The sequence below is a fragment of the Hydractinia symbiolongicarpus genome, chromosome 2 (genome assembly GCF_029227915.1).
Source record: "Hydractinia symbiolongicarpus strain clone_291-10 chromosome 2, HSymV2.1, whole genome shotgun sequence".
In the NCBI taxonomy this organism is placed as follows: domain Eukaryota; kingdom Metazoa; phylum Cnidaria; class Hydrozoa; order Anthoathecata; family Hydractiniidae; genus Hydractinia; species Hydractinia symbiolongicarpus.
Window position 1 is genome coordinate 6539033 of NC_079876.1, and position 21932 is coordinate 6560964.

The following is a 21932-nucleotide window of genomic DNA, read 5'->3' on the forward strand; positions in this document are numbered from 1 at the left end:
TCTGTCAGTTTATGCTCCACAGTGTGGACTCAGTGAGGAAGATAAAGATAAGTTTTATGATGAGTTAATAGCAGTCACATCAAAGTTTGGAGACACTGAACTTGTCATGGTGGGCGGCGACTTTAATGGTCATGTTGGGAAGTCATCTGAAGGTTATAGAGGTGTGCATGGAGGCTATGGATTTGGGAGCAGAAATAAGGAAGGGGAGAGATTGCTTGAGTTTGGAATGGCAACGGACATGGTGGTTTGCAACACATCATTCAGTAAGAGACAGAGTAGGCTGATAACATATGAGTCAGGTGGTTGTAAGACACAGATAGATTACTTTTTGGTTAGAAAGTCAGACAAGAAAGTGGTGAAGGACGTGAAAGTTATATCGGGGGAAGAGTGTGTTTCCCAGCATAGGTTGCTGGTTTGTGATATTATCTTGAAGAGTGTCAGAGAAGCCAAGAGAAAGTACAGGCCCCGTCGAAAAGTCTGGAAGCTGAAGGAAGAGATTGTAGCAAGACAATTTAGTGCAAAAGTTCAGCAGTTAGCCTACAATAGTCAATGTGATAGTGACAATGTTGAAAGTACTTGGACTACCTTGAAGAATTGTCTTCTAGAAGCTTCTGATGATACCTGTGGGTGGACGAAAGGACCAGCTAGACATAGACAGACCTGGTGGTGGAATAATGAGGTTGACCAGTGTATAAAGGAAAAGAGGAAACTTTGGAAAGAGTGGAAGTCAGGTGGTAGTAAAAATATTTACTTAGAAGCTAATCGTCGGGCTCGTACAGCAGTGTATAAGGCAAAATCAGAACCAGAGAGAAACAGATTTGCAGATGTGTTAAGAAGGGAAGACCAGCGCAATGAGGTATTCAAGATAGCAAAGCAAATGAAGAAGACTAATCAAGATATTGTAGGTGAGAAGTGTATACGTAATGATGAAGGTGTTTTGGCTAGCACAGAGGAGGAGAAAAGGGTAGCTTGGAAGAATCACAGAGGTTGCTTAACACTGAGTTTGATTGGGACGAGGATAATTTGTCTGATGATGATGTCGTAGAAGGGCCAGCCATGCAGATCAAGACAGAATGGGTAGTGGAGGCTATTAGGAAAATGAAGATTGGCAAGGCTGCAGGAGTATCAGGTATTGTTGCAGAGATGGTAAAAGCATCTGGATATATTGGAGTTGAGCTTATTACAAGTCTTGCTAACCAGATTATAAAGGATGGTGCTATTCCGAGTGAGTGGCAGTCGAGTGTAATAGTGAATTGTTTCAAGGGCAAGGGTGATGCATTAGAAAGGGGTAACTATAGAGGTTTGAAGTTGGTTGATCAAGTAATGAAAGTTATTGAAAGAGTGATTGATAAGTTACTTAGAGAAAGAATTGATATAGATAAGAGGCAATTTGGTTTTGTTCCAGGGCGTGGCACTACAGATGCAATATTCTTACTCAGACAGCTTCAGGAAAAGTATTTAGGAAAGAGAAAGAATCTCTATTATGCCTTTGTAGATTTAGAGAAAGCTTTTGATAGAGTGCCACGTAAAGTTATTTGGTGGGCTATGAGAAAATTAGGTGTGGATGAGTGGCTAGTTACGATGGTTCAGTCTATGTACAGCAATGCTAGAAGTCGTGTCAGGATTAACGATTCACTTAGTGATGAATTTAGTGTAAATGTTGGTGTACATCAGGGTTCTGTACTTAGTCCTTTGTTGTTTATTCTAGTCTTAGAAGCGCTGTCGATGGAGTTCAAAACAGGTTGTCCATGGGAGTTATTGTATGCAGATGATTTGGTTCTCATAGCAGAGTTGATGGAAGAATTAGTTGAAAAGTTTGAGAAGTGGAAGAAAGGACTAGAAGAGAAAGGGCTGAAGGTAAACACAGCAAAGTCTAAAGTCATGATAAGTAGCATTGCAGCCAAGTGTGACCTTGTAGTTGGAAAGTGGCCTTGTGGAGTTTGCAGGAAAGGGGTTGGTAGTAACTCAATTTTTTGTCAGACTTGCAAGCATTGGGTACATAAGAAGTGCAGTAGTATTAGTGGAAGGTTAAGAGCTGGCATACAGTTTGTATGCAAGCGTTGCAAAGGTGAGATTATAGAGAATGAAGTATTTCCAGCTTTAATGATGTACAACAGTGGCTCGTTAGAGATAGTCAAGAACTTCTGTTACTTAGGTGATATGTTGGGCAGTGAAGGGGGTGTTGGAAGAAGTGTTACTTGCAGGATAGGTTCTGCTTGAAAAAAGTTTAGAGAGTTACTTCCTTTATTGACTAGCAGAGTCCTGTCAATTGAGGTAAAAGGTAGGTTGTATGAGGCCTATGTAAGAAGTGTTATGTTGTACGGTAGTGAGACATGGGCAGTGAAGCAGGAAGATCTTTACCGTTTAGAAAGGAATGATATGAGAATGGTTAGGTGGATGTGTAAGGCCAGTCTGAGAGACAGAAAGAGTTCAGATGAGCTAAGAAGCAGGCTAAGTCTCTGTAGAATTAAAGATGTTATCCAGATAAGAAGATTGAATTGGCTGGGGCACTTGGAAAGAATGGAGGAGGATAATTGGGTAAGAAAGTGTAGAGACTTGATAGTTCCTGGGGCAAAGCCCAGAGGCAGACCGAGAAAGACTTGGTAGGAGGTTATAAGGACAGACTTGATAGAGAGGAAGTTGAGTTTAGATCTAACACAGTCTAGATCAGATTGGAAGAGGGTCATTAATTTACCCCGTCCAACCCATGCTAGCATGGAAAACGGACGTTAAGCCGAGAATGATGATGATGATGATGAATCAATTTCATTGTAGCGCGCTCTCAAAATGAGCCCTAAAAGAAAGTCAGCCCTTAGCAAAATAATGGCTATAAATATTTCATAAGTTATTAAATGTTTCAATCTAAATATTTAATCATTACGGTTCATGACATTTCTTTACATTTCGGGGATCGTGTGCGCGGGGTTGATGATGGATTACAGGGCTACGTTACGGTAATCCCCTAAAAATGAGTTACTAAAATGGGAGAACAAAAGCGCGAATGGTCTTAAAAAGATCCTGAATCTAAACGTAGATCTTGATAAACGTAGGTCTCTTTTGATGTGTTTCTTTGTGAACTAAAGAATCTCATTATAGTAGTCTCACAGGCTCTTTATAGGAGAACAGAGGTTTCTATTTTCACATGTATGTTATCAATTTATTATTTATAAATATGCCTCAGGGTAACATATCAAAGTTTCCAATAATCTGTTAGGTTTACTGAATTTTGTTTAATCTGACCTACATACTAACTATGAGTATAGCCTAACGCAACTATGACATCATAACCATTGAAATTTTAAATTGCTTCTAGTCAACATTAGAGTAAAAATAAATAATAATAACATGTCTGTCATGTCACATCATACTTCATTTTAAGTGAAGAAAATAAAAAAAAAAAGTTTGACCTTTGTTTCTCATTACTGCGAACATTTATGTCTGTTTTATAAAATAATGTTTTATTTGAGTAAAAAATTTTGGAATGAATTTCTCTACAAATTGTCATTTTGCTCGTTATTCAGCAAATTATAAAGTGTAACCTTTTTGGAGTATGGCATTGAAAAATAGGTGCAAATTACACTCGTTTTTCCGTAGTATATTTCGTGCATATTATCCAATCACAGAAAAACTTAACCACGTGAGAATATAAAAACCATTTCCGTTAAGGTGGATTTCCACTTAAAATCAAACAAATCGAAAAGGAGCAATAAAAATACTGAAATTTGATTAGATATCTGCTAATTATTTTGTTTCAAAATTTTTTGTTCCTGAAAGTTGACTGGCTTTAAACCTTTCTGCTTTCTTAGCATTGAAATAAGCCACTCGGCCGCTATTCCTTTGCAGGCTTAATTTTGTTTTAAAAAGATTTAATCTTTGACGTCAGTTAACTAGAGAATTGATATTAAAACTGGCTGAACTGACTTGAACAACGCTCAATCAATAGTCATGTCTATGCCAAACCTACAATCTTGGGCGGCGTTTCTGGTTATAAAACATGGTGGAGGTAGGACCAGCTCATACATGTTGTCAACATTTCTGAAAGTACGGAGAGAAAAAGATATTTTTATATTCCCATTTTTTGCTAAAATTGACCCATTTCCAAGTCATTCAACGTACAAAACGCCTCAGATTATTCTGGAGCCTGTTAACAATCCTGTTGATAACTCCAGCATTCATTATATCAAATCACTTTCTCCAGTCTCTTGAACTTTCGTTAATACTTCATAGAGAAAGACATAAACAGAAAAATAACTGATACAAATATAATCTGATTTCTAACATATATACATTGTGCTTTTAAGCAATGTTAGCAGAGCTACATATCAGTCCAGAACCTTTAGGACTATGAAATATTTCTGCCAAGTAATTGTAAAAAATGTTTAGTAGAATAAAAAAGTAATAAACCTATGTAAATAAGCAAAATAGAAAGAAAACAAAGCACTCAACACTACCAAAACAAAAGTAGGTACAAATAAAAAAGATATCGTTCTAAATTTTAAACACTTTCTGGACAAAGTAGTGATTTTATATATGTTTTTTTTACTTTTCGACCAATAACAGCCTTGAAAAATTGTGCACTTAATAAAGTTCAGCATAATTAACGTAATATATATACACAAAAAGTTATTAAACAAAACAAAGATGCACGACATTTCATATTTTGTTACCACTTGCTATTTTAATATTACGCAGTAAAAGAAAGGAGGTAATTCAGCACGTCTTTTAACTCATTTTCTTTTCCGCTTCCCTTCCACCCTCTCATTAGCGCTCAGGCTGTCAAATAGTATAACGCTTTCTAAACGTAAGTGTAATACAGCTAGTTATTTATATACTAGTTTATACTTCATGCATCTTTAGCACAAAGTGTAGATTATGAACGATTAGTTAGTGCAACACCCCAGTTCTATAAAACATCGCCTAAAAATTTTCTAACTATTTCGTCGGAATTTTTTTTATACGCCGGTTTTTACAACGGGAAATGTAATTGTTTTGTTATAAATTGGTGTATTGGTATTTTTTTGTTTCATTTAAAATGTTTTATCTGCAACATTTTTTAAAAAATTAGGGTGATAAGAATGCACGAAAAAAACGTCGATATTTCGACTAACAAGAACACTGTCAAGGAATATTAGAGCCAGTATTAAACACTGCAGGACCTCTGAGGCAAGTTATATATATCCTAACATGGGGAGCAATGATTGGTGCATATTATAGTATCAGGATACGAAATTGAAGGAATCCCGCAACCCCCCTTGCCTCTGCATTCCACCACGCCACACGCAGATCGATGTTAAAAATTCCCAATTAGAAATACTGTCGTCCCAAAGTTTACAAAATTAAAGATAATCTTAAAAGCTCAAAAATAAACAACTTAGCTTTGGTCTAATTTAGGTAACACAGTAGTGTTCATCTTATTGGCGTATAGATATTTGAAAATATAAAAAATCAAACAAAAACAATAGGGATAATACTAATAATTTGTCAAATTACAGAGTACCACTGTTTATTCAACATGCTGTCGTCGAGTATTTAAAGTAGCCTCTTTGCAACGGTTGTTGGTTTTCGACTAGTGACTTACACGAAAGTCAAGCTAGTTGCGGGGGAAAGTGTATGATCACTGAGGACAAAAAAAACAAACTTAAATCATCTTAAATATCACGCTGGACATCCAAATATAACTACAAATGACAGGAAAGTTCCATATATAGCTTTATTACCCAGGTAAAAGGGCGGCATGTCATTGGTTACAACTTACGTCATAGCGGGCAATAGCAACCGTGTTTAAAGTTTTAATAATCCATATAACAACGTCATTAACCCTATAATAACTGTTTATGAGGGCAATACCGGAGAATATTGACCGACGAAGTATTGCCCAAGCTTGCGAAGGCAGTACGCGACAATAGCAACCATTCAATATTCGAAGGTATTGCCCGAAATAAACAGTTATTATATGGATTATTATCCGGCTACTGCATTTTGCGACAAAAGTATAACATTATAAGCAAGATGTAGAAATCATGTCTTTATAGAAACTATTCCCATATGGAACGTACATTCGAACTAAAAATATATTTTTTTAAAATCGAATATCGTGTAAACGTTACAGGTTTCATTGTGTAGCTACAACATAGAATTCTTTAAAAGATAAAAGTAAGTTTTACTTTTGTTTCGCTTTTTTGTTTACCGTTTTTCCTGTTTATTTACATTTAATGCTACCATATTTAAACTTTAAACATGGTTGCTATGGTAGCGGGCAATACCATGGAATATTGCCTGCTATGACGTAAGTTCTAACCAATCACATTGGGCGATTTTTGGAAATATTGATGCCGCCCTTTTACCGGATAATAATTTCAAATATCCCAGTTAACACGGACTATTATTACAACTTCATGGTTTTCTCTACGACTGCGAGATATACTAGGGACCTTACACAACCGAAGTATTTTAGTCGATATATTTTCTTTCAAAATTATCACATTCTCATAATTTTTTAAGAAAAAAGAATTTCAGCAGAGGTAAATTACTCACTTCTTTTTCCGCTATCGCCGCCTAAAACAAAATTAACTTTAGTAGCTAGTAGCATATTTAAAAAAAAGACGGATGTGGCCTCCTTTTACAACCATATATACGCCAATTCTGGAGGCATTTTAGAGTATTACTTAAAGTTTTAATTTGCTAGTAAATATACACATTACACACTCAGAAAGAAATAATAAATCGTGAATTTAAACCCTAGAAAAACAAAATCAAAACAAGGAACAGTCAACAAGGCACTCGCTAACTACCTATCAATTTTCTTTAATTTTGGAACCTTGATTAGCAGAAAAAAGTATTTATGTTAAAGTATTTATGAAAAGTATAGGTTAGAGTCCGTTTGTTAAGAACTGCACGCAAAAAGATTTTTTAATAGAGAACCTAATGGGTTCTTGTTGACGAGGTAATTGGGAAACCGAGTAAAGGGTGTTTGAAGAAGGTTTGTATAAATCTGTTGCTTGGAGCCAGCTGAATCACAACTATTGGATGTATGTTAGCTAGGTTAATTCAAAATCAAACAAATATCCCTTTTGGTTCCTATAGCTAGGTAGCCGAAATATTATAATTATTACAGTTGAAATTTGTATATTAGCGAAAAAGCATTCTCTTCCCCAGAGCTCTTTGAGATAAACCTCAAAAGTAGACTTGCGTGATGGATTCTGATTGGCCTATTATAGGAGTTTTATGTATTTTCGTGAAAGATTGTATTTAGCATTTAAAAATGTAAACAAAGATGGCGGTGGGAGGGACGAAAGATTGAAATATGCTCCCTTTGATTATGTCTTGACTGAATTTAGAGCAGATATCAAGGGCTAGCTATAATAATACGGAGACTGTGTGTGTGTGTGTGTGTGTGTGTCCTTACAAACCATACACAACGAGGACATGTGTTTGACAAGCCCCGGTGTTGTGAGGTCAATTCTCATTGTGAGGACCTAAATACACGTCCTCATTTTTACATGAGGTTTTTTGAGCTGATTTGCATATTTTGAGGTTAGATCATGCATATGGCAAAAAAATGTTTTTTATAGATTCGTCCTCATTTTCACTTTTTCATCACACAGAGTGTGAAGCATCTATTTCTCAATTTTTTGTTTTTTCGGGAGCAGAACAATTGCAAATACTAAAGCATGATTTTAAGTGTTGGTCGAAAATTTTCGAGTTATCAACTCACACTTTTTTCTGCACGCCATAAACGTATAAACGAGCCTGTCCTCGCATATTCGCGATTCATAACATACATTTGTGTTATTGCTGGTCCTCGTAACGATGCATTTTACCATATCAAAACAGATCGAAGATATTTAAATATATATGTCACATTAAAGTTGCATTTTGACGTTAGGGGCTGTTCATATGAGGCGAGCTGTCCCGTTAGGTGGAGTGAAGATGGTCAAGAAAATTTGTTCATATATTTTGTATCGCGCTCTAAGGTAAATTTAAATTGCAAAGATTCTTCAAAATATGTAATCCATGAAAAAGCTACAAATAATGCTTAATTTGTCAAAACAACGATAAATAATTGATGATAATGTTTTTTTTAAATTTATTTCCTTATTTAAAGTCAATTTTACAGTAGTTTATAAAACAAACCAAAAACCAAAAAAAAAACTAATTTAAATCGATTAAAAAACAACAACAAAAAAAATCGCATAATCATGCTCAACAAAATCTTAGCACTGGGTTACCTATTTTACATGAGCAATCAGTACCCTTCCAAGACCGTATGGAACGACGAAAACTGCAAAGCGAAGGAGAGTTTTTGACGGAAGATGGGACAGATAACCATAAAATTCCTGTGCGATTAGCTAGACTATTTAAACTATACGATAGTGTGCGGTATGTCGAGCGCTTTACCAAATTAAAATTACGCAAGTTATAATTATTTTCCATAATGCAAAAAATTTCAGATTTATAACTAGGCGACATTCTGTTTAAAAATTTATATAATTCTTTCATAAAACTTCTTAAGTTAATAACGTGGATGGAACTACTATTTGATAAACTAAGAAGACCCTCAAAACTAGATGTGTTATCATTATTAAATATGCGTAGACAACGTTCGTGTCTACGATTTATACGATTATAGGCTCCACAAAACATCCATACCAAAGGACAATAGGAGAACTGAGAAAGAATAAAGGCATTAAAAAGAAGTTATTCTCTGAAGAACATTACGCTTCCTACTGGCTTTAAAACAAATGTTTCTAATGTGTGCGGCAAATTTTAGTTTTGTATCAATCGTAATACCGACACCGAGCAATTTAATTGTCGAACTCCACTTAATAGTCTGAACTTCAAAAGAAATAAAATTGTCGATACTTCCCATCGTAATATACTGATATTTATTTAAATTTACGACAAGAAAGTTCTCATTAAACCAATTATTATGTAATATAGATAAATCTGTGAGTAAAATTGTTTTAACTAAGGTATTGCCGCAAGCATATAATCGTCAGCAAAATTACAAATTTGTGAAAGTGAGACGAACCAAAATAAATCATTGATAGAGATATTGAAAATTGGAGGACTTTGAATAGATCCTTGAGGAACTCCAACAAGAAGAGGACGCCAAGTACTATCAACAGAATTTATCCTGGTTCGTTAAAAAGGGTTGCTAAGATAAAAATAAATGAAATGCAAAGCACTTTTAGTAAAACCATAGGCATGAAGCTTCGCAATAATTAGGCTATGATTAATCGTATCAAAGGCCTTTGAAATGTCCATTAGAACTTCCCCAACAACACCCTTATTGTCTACTGTACACTTCCATTTCTCAATGATTCTTACAAGTGCATACTGGGTGTCGTAACCTTTTCTGAATCCTGATAGACATGAACTCAGTTTATTAGCCATAAAGTTATTTACCTGTTTGAGAACAAGCCTTTCAAAAACCTTTGACAGAATATAGAGTAAGCTTACAGTTCGATAGCTTTGCTTGTCATTGCGATAATGTTATTGATAATGCGATAATGTTATTCAGCGTTTTTATATATTTATTGTTCCCATGAAAGGTAAAAACATTGTGGCGTAATGATTTATTCGGGAAATTTTAATGACGAACAACGCTATTTTATTGAATATTATATTTCGAGTTTTTGTAACTCCAAATCATGCAACATCGCACTCACAATGGATGACGTTATCATACTTGTTTCATCAAGCAGATCGTCTCATCATTTAATGGTGTTGGAAGAGTTATATATTCGCCAAATTAAACCTACTTTGAGCACAAAGGACGAATATAAAAGTCATACATTAGTTATTAAAATATAATAATGAACGATGTCTTCAGGGATGTTGGCAATAGTTCATTATAATTATTGTTTAAAATCTGATTTAGATGTGTTATAACATTCGTTAGCATATGTTTTTAAGCTGTGCATAATTTTTTTTTAATAAAACTGTTTTTGAACTGTTATTTATTTGTTTTATAGAGAATGAATCTGATGATGAGTTACAAAAACTCGAAATATATTATACGATAAAATTGCGTTGTTGGTAATTAAAATTTTACGAATAATAGTTGTATAAACTGCGAAAAAGGTAACCTTCAATATTTTTGGCAATTCCGAAGTAAAATACATTCTCTTTACAAATAAAATAATCTTGATCATGCTCAAAAAAAAAAAAGATTCAGCCCGCCTGACGGGCTGGCCTGTTCATATGGAAAATTCCCGCCTAGCCGAGATCTCTGGTGGCTCGGTTGTCATATGATAGTAGCGAGATCCCGCCCAGCCGAGCCAGCCTGCTTCCATATAAACAGTCCCAAAATAATCATATGCCAGAGGTTTGCTGGGGTCGTACCCGTATTAAAAAAAAGTGAGGACCGGCGTTAGAAATCTTGCACCATAGTGAGGACGTCAATTTGAAGCACACATGTGAAAAAGAGAAAAGCACATTTTCCAAGTTATCAAGGTACCCCTTGATTATTGTATTACAATTTAACCAATCAACAACATTCCCACCAGAAAACTGGCGAATAGAAGCAAAGCGCAGGAAACGAAGTCCTCATTTTTACTCAATTTTGAACGGACGTAAGTCCCCAAAATGCATAGCAGGGCCAGAAATGTACCCGGACGTTGCATTTGGGTTCAAAGCGAGCTCCTGGGAGCGCAACGAAGATGGCTGAAAGAAGAACGACAAGGCTTCCCCAGGTAAGTTGTAGTTACTATTTAATTTAATGTAAGTTCGTGTGTTGCTTTTATTATAATGCGGTTGGAAAAGTTTTGAAAAGTTTTTTAGAGCTCAGCTCTACGAGAACGAAAGATATGGCTGTATTTGTTTACCACAAGGACTGCTCTTGAAATTAATTACGCACTAACCATGCATGCCAATTAATTCAATCAAAACAATTTAGCTGTAAGTGCATGTGGTAGTTGAGTAAAGGTCGTAGTAGTCGAGTCAGCACTGTGGTTATCAATTAACTTTTGTTGGTGTATATAACACAGTCAGGTATCATATAGTTCTAAACTCATTCCGTACAACAATCTATTCTTTACTTTAGAAACTTCCAAAGCCACAGCCTTGGGATGTTGCGAAGGCTTTTATTTATAAAAATGTGGACCCACCTTATCTGGAAAAAAATTTTTTTCGTGATAAAAAAGGTATGTTTAAACATGTTTAGGGTTGCTAAAACAGACTTGATGTAATAGCTACCTATTTTTGGGTGAATAACATTTACAACCTGGATATTTAACCCGTACCGCCGTAGATTAGTGGTTATAGCTCTCGTACTCTGTGCGGGAGACCGGGGTTCGATTCCTCTTGACGGCGATTCAACATGGGCGAGTGAATGTTTACCATAGCCCCGGGTTAACCCAAGCCATGTGAGGGAAATTGGGGAGATGGCACACTGTGTGTGCCGGTGGATGTTGCCGGGAGTTGTCTAGTAGAGCGCGGGCCCTAATTGGGTCTGCGTAGCTCAAAATGAGCATTAAATACTCTAGGACTCTCCATCTAAGCCATGGCCCCTCCTGGAAATAATAGACAGGGTATATCCCTCGATATTTGTGAGGCTAGCCATGTAAAATATGCACATCTATCTATCTATCTAATAAGCGGGCGTCATTATTCAGCCGGTATAAATTTTTGGAGCCAAAAATATGTTGCTCCTTTCGTGATACTAATCATTCATAAGAAATAAATTGCTTTATAACTTGCTTGTTGAAATAGGTTGTATAGACCTTTCTGAATGTTTACATTTTTCATGGTAAGCCCTTTTGGCTTTCATTGATGTTTGTTAAGAAATAGGTTCCTCCATTATTGAGTGTTACAAATAGTGTGAGATAACAAACCTAGCACTGTTTTCCACCTGTTAGTAGCAAGCAGCATTTATATAATAAGTAGACCCTCTCCTTTATGTAGATTTTTTTGCTACAGTACAGTCCAGATGTAATTGTATGCGTACACTCAAGTTTCACACCTTTTTCTCGGAGGAGGGAGTTGTTTATCTTTTATCTTATTAATTATCTTGCGAGTCTTGTAAGTCATTAACTTGCGCTTAACTTATTGAAGAAAAAATGTCTTATTATAACTGCGCGTAACTATTGTTAAATAGTGTGAACATAATTATTCCCGATAGCATAATTGTAAATGTTATCAACTCTAACCAATGTGACGCGGCGAGCCACTGTTTGATAGTTTTATTAAATAAAAGATTTGGATGGAAACTAAATAGACAGCGAGAAGCATTGTTGGTTGCAAGCATTGCTTAAAGCTTTCAAGAGATAAAAATAATTATGTTATATATATATAAAATTTAATAATATTTTGTTGTAAAAACTAAAGTCTTATTTTAAGAAAGTTATATATCTTGCAAGATTGTTCAGTTTCGTTTTTTTCAAAGAAAAAAATTTCTACAACGTCAAGAGTTTTCTAAAAATTTATTTTTTTAATGGAAATAAATAACTTGAAATGTTTCTGTAAAAATAAATCTACTTTGTTGGTATAGGTTTTGCACGCTAGAAAAACCAAGACAATGTTTTAACAAATATCTTTTTTGTTATATACAAAAGGCTAGCGCACCCTTTGTAAATCTCATAAGAGAATTTTGTTATTTTTCATGTAATTTCATCACGCTTTATTCGTTGTGCGTGAATCTATTGTTTAAAGTTATGCAATTTAGTATTTATATAAAAAAAACTACAAGAATAAACAGGCTATGAAAAGTATTTTCAAAATAAAACCATTCAAAAAACTATAAAATACATAAAGATTTAAAAATGATTTAATGTTCAGACGCTTTTTCTCCCGCTGTACGACGATTGGTAAAACTTTAAATACATGATCAATATATTTATTACATTTTGCAATGCATGCAGTATTGACTTAGTATCTTTTTATTCTTACCAGAACAAAATTTCCCCACAACGAGCGTTTCCACATTTTAATCGCGTCAAAAGTTATCAAGACCGTCAAAAGTTAGATTTTTCTTTCTTTAGTATTGAAATTTAAATTGTTTTCGAAATCTTATCGTGAAGGGAAAGGTAGGATTTTCCCGTTTCCGAACGTAGGATTTTCCCGTTTGCGTTGTTAAACTTTGCTTTTTATCAGAAGAACTTTTAAAAGTTTTGCATGTTAAAAAATAAGCTTTGATGATAAAGAAATATTACTAAAAGTTTTAAAAAATGGCAGCATTAGTTTTTTTTTTAAATATTTAGACTATTGGATTTGTTTTTTAAAAGAGATTGTGTTTTTAAAATATATTGAGATTAAAATCGTTTTACTTATGAGGTAATCGTTACGCATTTATATTCATTACGCATTTTTAAGTTTGTTAATTTCGCAACTAAAACAAGGTTTAAAATAAAATTAAAGAATGAAAAAACTAACTGAAATGATTCCTCCGCTATATTAACCAATTAAATTATTCCATACAACGACTCTTCCAGAGAAATCTTGATGTTTCCAACACCACTCCAAAAAAGTCCAATATCAACTTTCCGAATCACTTCACTAACTTTCCTCTACCATTTTTGTTAGCACTGGTAAAAAACTGTGTTAAATTACAGACCCGAACCTCGTCCATTGATTCTCGGAGGCCTTTTTATGTAAAAATCACGCCCGGGGCAAAAAAACGATGCGCAATGATTAAATCAAGAAATCATTGGGCATAATATTATCATTACGCACAAAGCAAAGTTAGAGAGACTACTAGAAATCTTGTTTAACGTCTTTAGTTAAGAACTTTATGCCTTGTTATAATTGCCAGGAAGGGGTAAACATTCCTTATATGGTATTTTGTGAAGGTCTTTGGCGCCAATTGGTCAATAGTTCCTTAACAAGACAAGATTCTAGTAACAAACTCTTTTGCAGATCAATTCGTACTGGGAGAAGGTAGAATTTTGTTTTGCTATGTTTGTTTTTAATTTCTAAACACTTGTTTTACCACATTCTTGGATGAGAGACCACAGTGAGTATTTTTGGGAATGTATACTGTGTTTTATCGTGTTTATAGTTTGTCTAGACGGCTTAACAATGAAAACAAAAAAACGTGTATCAAAGAGTGGTCGAAGAAAAAAGCAGGGTAGCAGAAAAGTTGCGAAGAAAGTTGTGGACGCGTGGACAGAAGAGCACCTCCAGGAAGCGCTTCAAGAGTTCGATTCTATGCCGAATGCATCAGTCAGAGGCATAGCAAAACGTCATGGTATCAACGAATCTACGCTGCGATTTCGTTTAAAAAAAGGCAAGGAAGGAGCCAAATTAGGAAAGTCTGGTCGGAAATGTGTTTTCGATGCAGAAACGGAGGCCCGGCTAGCTAAGTGCATTGGTGTTGTATGTAACCTTGGTTTTAGTCCTACGTTGGATGAAATTTTGGTAAGCTAATAGCTGTTTTTGTAAGGGTTTAAAACTGAATGTTGGAAATTCTGTCACTATTTATATTTGTATCATCATTTAATTTATTATTTAGGATCTTGTTGCCGAATACATCAAAGTCACAGGGACGATTTCACTCCAGTTTAAAAATGGAAGGCCTGGTTTGGTGTGGATAAAGAGCTTTATGAAAAGAAACGGACTGAGTCACAAGAAGGCTGAGATGATTAGTACTGCCCGTAAAGCAAACACATCCAATCCATTTATAATTTTTGATTTCTACGATCAATTGGAACAGGTAATATATGCGTCATTGACGGTACGCTTTTATAGGAAACAGCGTTTATAATTTGACCGTGCATGATGTATAGTAAAATGATATTTTTAGATGTTCGAGAAATACCCTAATCTGGATGCACAACGGATCTGGAACTGTGACGAAAGTTCTTTCCCAACTGATCCATCAAAAGGGAAAGTTGTTTCCGTGAAGGGACAGCGTGCCCTTAAATTACGGTATGGCGCTGGGAGAGAAAACATTACTGTACTTGGTGTTTGTAATGCAGCTGGAGTGGCACTTGACCCTCTTATTATATTCACTGGGAAAAATATGCAAAGTACGTGGTACGGGGACAAGGCTCTACCCAACACGTTTTACGCCAAGTCTGAAAACGGTTGGATGGACACGGAAGTTTTTTCCACGTGGTTCGCCAAATTCACTGAGGACGTAACAGAAAGACCATTGTTACTGGTGTTTGATGGGCACCTTACCCATATCAGCATATCTGTCATTAAAAAAGCATTGGAAGACGATATAATTATAATGAAATTCCCTCCACATGTTACGGATGTCATGCAACCCCTAGATGTTGCATGTTTTGGACCCTTAAAACGTGCTTGGGAGAAGCGCCTCCATTTACGCGTGACAACACATGGTGCTAAAAGCCAATTGACAAAGTCTGAGTTTGTCAATGAACTCTGTTCCATTTGAAAAGATGGCATGAAAAAAGAAAGCGTTATCAATGGATTTAGGAGTACTGGAATATGGCCAATTGACAAAACCATGTATCCAAAGGAACGCTTGGACCCAAGATTGTTAGCGAAATATTATACGTGGAAACAAAGTGGTAAAGCTCTTGATTGGTCTAAATTGTCAGACGGGTACGTTATTTTCTTTTGTGACTGATAAAAATGGCTAAACCTGTTGAATAAACATCTTGACTGAACATTTTTGTACTTTCAGACAAATCGATGAAGCTGCGGGTCTTGCGCAAAATCAAGTCTCGACATCATTACCACTGCCCAAATTGCAAAACCAAGCAGAATCTCCTTTATCAATATCTAATACCACACCTACAACCACCCCTAATGTAAATATAACTCCATCATCTCTGCCAGGCGGAAGTCGTGATGAAACTAATGAGATAAATATCTTGTTGAAGCAGCTTGGACCATATCCATATACAGCACCTACAGGCTTCTGCTGGATTCCAAATGGTTGGAAGTTGTCACCAATTAACCAGTCCACCCCAAAATCGACTGAGGTATTTGAAGAGCTGTTCCTCGATAAAGTAAAAGGTTCAGTAGATCAGCCTAAGAAAAGAAGACAAAAGTTAGATCTTCGCGGAAAGGTAAAATATTATTTAAGAATAAGTACATTAATGATTTTGCATTTCACATTAAAAATAACTAATTGATTGTCCATGTTGTAGGTTATTACGCAGAAAGAGCTGCTAGAAGAGCTTGAACGAAAAGCCCGAGAGAGAGAAGAAAGGGAAGCAAAGGCGTTGCTAAGAAAAGAAGAAAGAGAAAGGAAGAAACAACAAATTGCAATTGCGAGCAAAAAGGGAAAGCAAAAAATTACAATAAACAAGGAAGACGACAGCGATACCGATGAGATTACCTCGAGCGAAGAAGAAGATGAAGAAGAGGAAGAAGAGGAAGGAGAAAGAGAGGAAAGCGAAGAGGACGTTGTCCAGGATGAATCAACAGATACACTGTTGTCAATGGAAAAAACGTGGAAGTTTTTAAATTCGCCAACAAAAGAATGCGATGTGGTTGGTAAATGGTACGCATGCATTTACGACACCAAGAGAGGTCCTAGTTTGTACATAGGAAAAGCCCTCACGCGATTTTTGTATGATGAAAACGGTGTTGCTGCAGGATTAGAGATAGAATGTCTGCAAAAAAAGTTGGGGACAGCTGACAACATCCTTCGGGAAATAAAAAAAACAAGCGAGTTCGGAACAGCTGTAGGGGAAGATATCGACACCTTCGCTGTCCAAAATGTTATCTGTGGGCCGTTAACTGCAACTTTTTTTGGGTGGTGACAAATGGGAGTTCCCACAGTATCCTCAAGTTCGAGAATTATTCGAAAGGATAAGAAAAAAGAACAGAGACGCAATGCATGTTTCGGAAAGATGCAAATGGGAGAGTAATTTAAATGAAATGTAGTTGTTGTATAACTGCCGGTATTTTCCCTGTTTAAAATAAAAGCCGAAGTTTCAAGGTCATTTTCGCCACACTACACGTTGTATTGTTTCAATTCCCTGTTATATTTTATTAGTTATTTCCATTGCACCTCTTTGAAATTATTGACGGTTGTAGTTCTAATATTCAAAAAGATAAAAAAGGCACAAATAGACTAATCCAGACTACACCGCTACGTAAATAGCGTGCGTAACCATTAGATCTTAGGTGCGTAACAAACTATTTTATTAATTGCGCAGGGTGTTATAATCATTACGCACCTGCGTAAAAAATATAAAAAAATGCGTAATGATTAGAGTTTTTTCGATCTAATCATTACGCATTGTTTTATGTGAAAAAGTGCATGATAGCGCTTCCATATGGTCCTCATATTTGGTGAATATGTTACAAGAAACTAATTTTGCATGAATAAAACAAAAGAACTGCGTAACGATTAGAACAGCGACCGTAGTTCATGATTATTTAAAAAGTGCGTAACGATTACCTCATCTGACTAGTTTTGTTGTGAAAAAAAATAAAAATTTAATGGCCTTCGCGTTTAATTTTTTCCCATGCAGAGTATTGGTTATAAACAATGTTTCTTGCTATGCTTTTGTTTTTAACACGAAGCAATTATTTGTGCGTGATTTAAAAGGAACTCGCTATCCTATTGTGTTTTTGAATGAAAGCAATTATTTTTGCAAGTTGAGCGTACGCGTACGCGTACATCTGGACTGTACTGTTTATGTCTTGTACATAGTCTTTGTATTAACCCTATTCGGTCCGGGGGGGGCGGATTCCGCCCCCCTGACGGTTTTTTTTAATAACTCCTGATTGCTTTGTTATATGGCTATGATACTTACTGAGTTTCAACATTTATCTATTAGACACCTGCATGCTAATTTTTTAGGTCCCATACCTTTCAGAGGCTTTGATATTGGCCATTACTCGAAACTACCCCTAAAAATCTCTATGAAATCCTTATAATGGCGAAAATATAATAACTCCTGTTAGGATTATCCTTAGAACTTGAAACTTGCAACACAACTTTGTTTCATCAAGAAGAATCATTTTGAATAATTTGAACACGTGACTAATCCGATTTCCCGATTTTGTCAGATTTTACCCGAAAATCGGAAAAAAACGGATTTTCAGGCAATTTTTGGCAATTTTTCATCCGATCCATGTAAAAACCGGAAGATATGTTAAATAACTTTTATTTAGCTTTCAGAAACTTCAAACAGAATGTAAAAATTCGCTATAGAACAAAAGTAATTATATTTTAAGCAGATAGTGGCATTTTTAACAATTTTCAAGCTTTTGATGACGTCACAGAAAATGTGCTGACGCAAGCAAATTTTTTTTGGCGCCATTTTGTTCCTTTTATGACGTACTATAAGTGTGCCAAGTTTGATTCAATTTGAACAACCCTATGAAAAGTTATTGAGGGGGGGGGGCGGAATCCGCCCCCCCCCCCCGGTCATAGTATGTTCGAAAAACCCCGAACCAAATAGGGTTAACAATGTTTTTTAGAGCGTTAGAGACTTTTTTTTAAAAAAAATATCGAACTGCTTTGTTGCAAACCATTGATTATATATTTTAGGTTATGGTGTTGTTGCAAAACAGAAGATTCTTCAAGGACAGTTCATACTTGAATATCGGGGTGTATTGAAAAAAAAAAGATGTTAAAGAGGACAATTCCAATTCCTGCTATGTGTACCATTTCAAGCATAATATTCAATATTTCCTATTGGTAAGATATATTTTGAGCTCCAGCATTGATTCTGATTATGCGTGCAAGTACAAAACCATAGCTGTGGTTTAGTGGGTTAGGGGAAACCCTGCATTACTGTGAAACTTTCAATTCACTTATAAATTTAGAAGAGTCAAATGAAACTTAGAAAGGTTTTTTTTACGGTGCCTGTGGGGACGTCCTTTAGGGAGTCATTAAGAGTACATTAAAGGAGTCAAAATGGGTGCTTAAATAATTTTTTTAAGTTGTTTTGCGTAACGATTTGAGTATGTTTGGCCATCACAAATGAAAAAAATATTTGCCTAATGAATAGGAAATCTTGTGGTTTGGTTTGTATATGTTGAGGAGGACCGTGTTTTCACTTTTCATTGGTTCATTGAAATGTCCTCACTTTAAGGGGTATTGTTGTGTACTTGTCCTCGCTTTCGTTACCCGTCAAATTTTATTCTTGGTCGTACTTCCCATTCCTCATGCAATGACCTCGTCATTATGGAATTTTTGATTAAGCCGTCCTGGGTTGATTGTGTTATCTTAAATTGAGATAATAGCATATTATAGTGTCTTTTGACCTTGGACCTCTCGTGGTTTGAAGTTTGCAGAGGACCTTGTTTTCACTTTTCATTGGTTTATTGAAATGTCCTCACTTTTAGGGGAATTATTGTGCACTTGTCCTCGCTTTAGGCAAGTTTTATTCTTAGTGTTTCACTCCCCATTCTTTATGCAATGTCCTCGCTATTATGAGATTATTGATGATCTTGTTAATAATAATGCTACACTAGCTGTTTCCCGTGGAAAAATCCGCTGTATTTCTCATTTAATCGATGTAATAGATACACGTCCATCAAAAGTCAAACAATACAGCAGTGCGAATCTTACAATCTGCATTATCATATAAATGACCAAAAAAATTGAAAATATGTCCAACAACTGCAGTATATATGTGACATTTAAAATCTAGATCTACTAAAATTACTTGCAGAATTCCCGTGGAAGAATCCACTGAATCTTTCATTAAACCGATGTAAGGCATACCAAACAAAAACATACACCACAGTAATTTAAATTTTCAAAACTAACTCGTACATTTCAGCCTCGACCCGGCTGTTCGTCTCTTTTATAACGGGATGGCAAAAAGAGAAAGCTCTGGGAGCGAGGTTGCTCACAATCTGAATTATTCTATGTTGATAAATGTGGAACAAAAAAAAAAAAAGGAAAATGTACGTAAAAGCAGAATACACTAAAACTATATACTTGCTTTGCCATTCCAGAAGTACACCAGAGGAAGAAAGGATACCAAATATTAAAAAAAATATATAATGCCTTAATAAAGAAATCCTGCTATAAGTTAATCAATTTTGTGCGTCATACAAATGTTTATATTTAAAACAAACAATTAAGCTTAGACATATTCTTAGGATATTCTAAACTTCTGACCCATTTTTCAGAGTATATTTTGCAAAATAAGGGCTTAAAGAAAATATTTTCAGGCTCAAGACACAACAAGAAACTTAATACTTAAGGGAAAATTTAGTTCTGAAAGAAACGGCTAAAAATCGTTATACACCCAAATTCATTTCTTTACTAAATAATCTAAACAACACACCTGCTTTTCTTTCGCTTCTCAGTAGGTAGCTAGTTTGCTAGCGTTCTCTCAATAAAACTGCAATCAGTTTTTTACTTCGAATACTAAACTTTGCTTCATCCCAAAGAGAACGAATAGAAAATGTATAATTGACTGATACATTTCCAATCAGTTCTCTTTGTGATGTTAAATCATCCTACGTTAGAAATATATCTAACTATCAACACCAACTTCGTTCGACAACAACAGTTTTTTTTTTCATTTCAGATTCGAATTACATTCATAGTCGAATTCGATATATTTTCTATAAAAGGAAGCAACCTCGGTCTCCCACACAAAAATGATGTTTAAGCTAACCTTAAGACGAGTAAGCATTGGCATGCCTTGTTTGAAATAACTTTTTTCAGGATTACTTCAAAAAAGAGACAACCTTCTTCGTTTCGGTTTCCTTTTTCAGTTGATAAACAACTTGTTTCCGTGGGGTACGGCACATTGTAAACCGGAGGTAAGATTAAATAGTAACCCCCTGACTTGCGTTTTTTTAACTTGTAAATTTTAGCGTAACGCCACGCTTTCGGGACACAATGCATGAGCCATAAGAAAGTGACCCGTAATTTTTTGTCCTTGGCCTCACCGTGCGCACACACACAAGGCGTATTAATATATAGATACACCTCAATGCTTTCTTTTTTTTAAATTGAAAGATTACATAGAAGCGCCTAACTGTTTGCCGCATGAAGATATTAAATCATCTTTGACAGCATTCGAAATAAAGTTATGCCAGAGTTTGAAACGTGTGGAGTTGAGAGGAAAACGTGGACGAAAGGTCCCTATGATATTGACAAAATCGAATGAAAAGGCAATTGCACTGCTTAACAAAACAAGAGGTGAAGTGGGTATTTCTGAAGAAAATCCTTATGTATTTAGTGTACCGACCAGGGGTTCTTTGCAATTCTTGCGAGGCAATGATGCTTTAAGAAAAAATGTTTCACCTTTAACACTGAAGTGTCCAGATGCAATTACATCAACAAAATTGCGAAAACACATCGCAACATTGAGTCAACTGCTTAACTTGGAAGAACGGGAACTGGAAATGCTGGCTTCTTACATGGGGCATGACATTAAAGTTCATCGAGAATATTATAGATTGCCAGAAGATACCTTGCAGTTGGCGAAATGCGGAAAATCAGTTAATTTCCTTGGTCCATAAGGACTTATGGACCAAGAAAAATTGACTGATTTTGCTGGCAAGAGTTTAAAAGACGTTGAGATCGATTTGGGTAAGTTTTCGATCCTTTATCTCTTCCAGGATTGTAGGGTAACAATTTATGATAGCCAACTACATAGACCGACCTGTATTAATAATATATAACAGATGTTGACGTTCACTTCCCTCCATAACTTTCTAACATTAAAAAAAAGCACAAAAAGGATTCTGCATTCTTTATTGTACATATGAAAGTATTCTCTTCATACCACAATTTTTTAGAAATCGATGACAATGAATTAGTGCAAGACGACGAGGATAGTAAAGAAGAATTGAACGGAGAAGAAGAAGAAGAAGAAGAGGAACAAGACGAAGCTGCAATCACCACTAAAAATGGTATGTCATTAGAATGAAAAAAAAAATCAATTTAGGGAATCCGTGATAGTGCATCAGTGGATTTTTTTTGTCATATTGATCGCTTTGAAGTCTTGCTTTCAAACTACCAAGGTGAAGTATTTGTCCAAAGATATAATTTTAAGAATCAGGGTGAAATTTAGAAAAAATGAATT

At 35.5% G+C, this 21932-nt stretch overlaps 3 protein-coding genes across 3 annotated transcripts; all 3 read left to right on the forward strand.

Annotated features, from left to right (window-relative positions):
- The first annotated feature begins 14124 nt into the window (after window positions 1–14124).
- LOC130629061 (uncharacterized) lies at window positions 14125–15343 on the forward strand. Its single transcript, XM_057442162.1, has 3 exons — window positions 14125–14358; window positions 14453–14653; window positions 14744–15343. The coding sequence occupies exons 1-3, from the start codon at window positions 14149–14151 to the stop codon at window positions 15341–15343; spliced, it is 1011 nt and encodes a 336-aa protein (XP_057298145.1). The 5' UTR covers window positions 14125–14148.
- Window positions 15344–15352: 9 nt separating this feature from the next.
- On the forward strand, window positions 15353–17241 carry LOC130629050 (PH domain-containing protein DDB_G0287875-like). Its single transcript, XM_057442151.1, has 3 exons — window positions 15353–15513; window positions 15596–15983; window positions 16065–17241. The coding sequence occupies exons 1-3, from the start codon at window positions 15353–15355 to the stop codon at window positions 16680–16682; spliced, it is 1167 nt and encodes a 388-aa protein (XP_057298134.1). The 3' UTR covers window positions 16683–17241.
- A 3253-nt stretch (window positions 17242–20494) lies between these two features.
- Window positions 20495–21586, forward strand: LOC130626527 (uncharacterized). Its single transcript, XM_057441329.1, has one exon. The coding sequence runs from the start codon at window positions 20989–20991 to the stop codon at window positions 21364–21366; it is 378 nt and encodes a 125-aa protein (XP_057297312.1). The 5' UTR covers window positions 20495–20988; the 3' UTR covers window positions 21367–21586.
- Window positions 21587–21932: the final 346 nt, after the last annotated feature.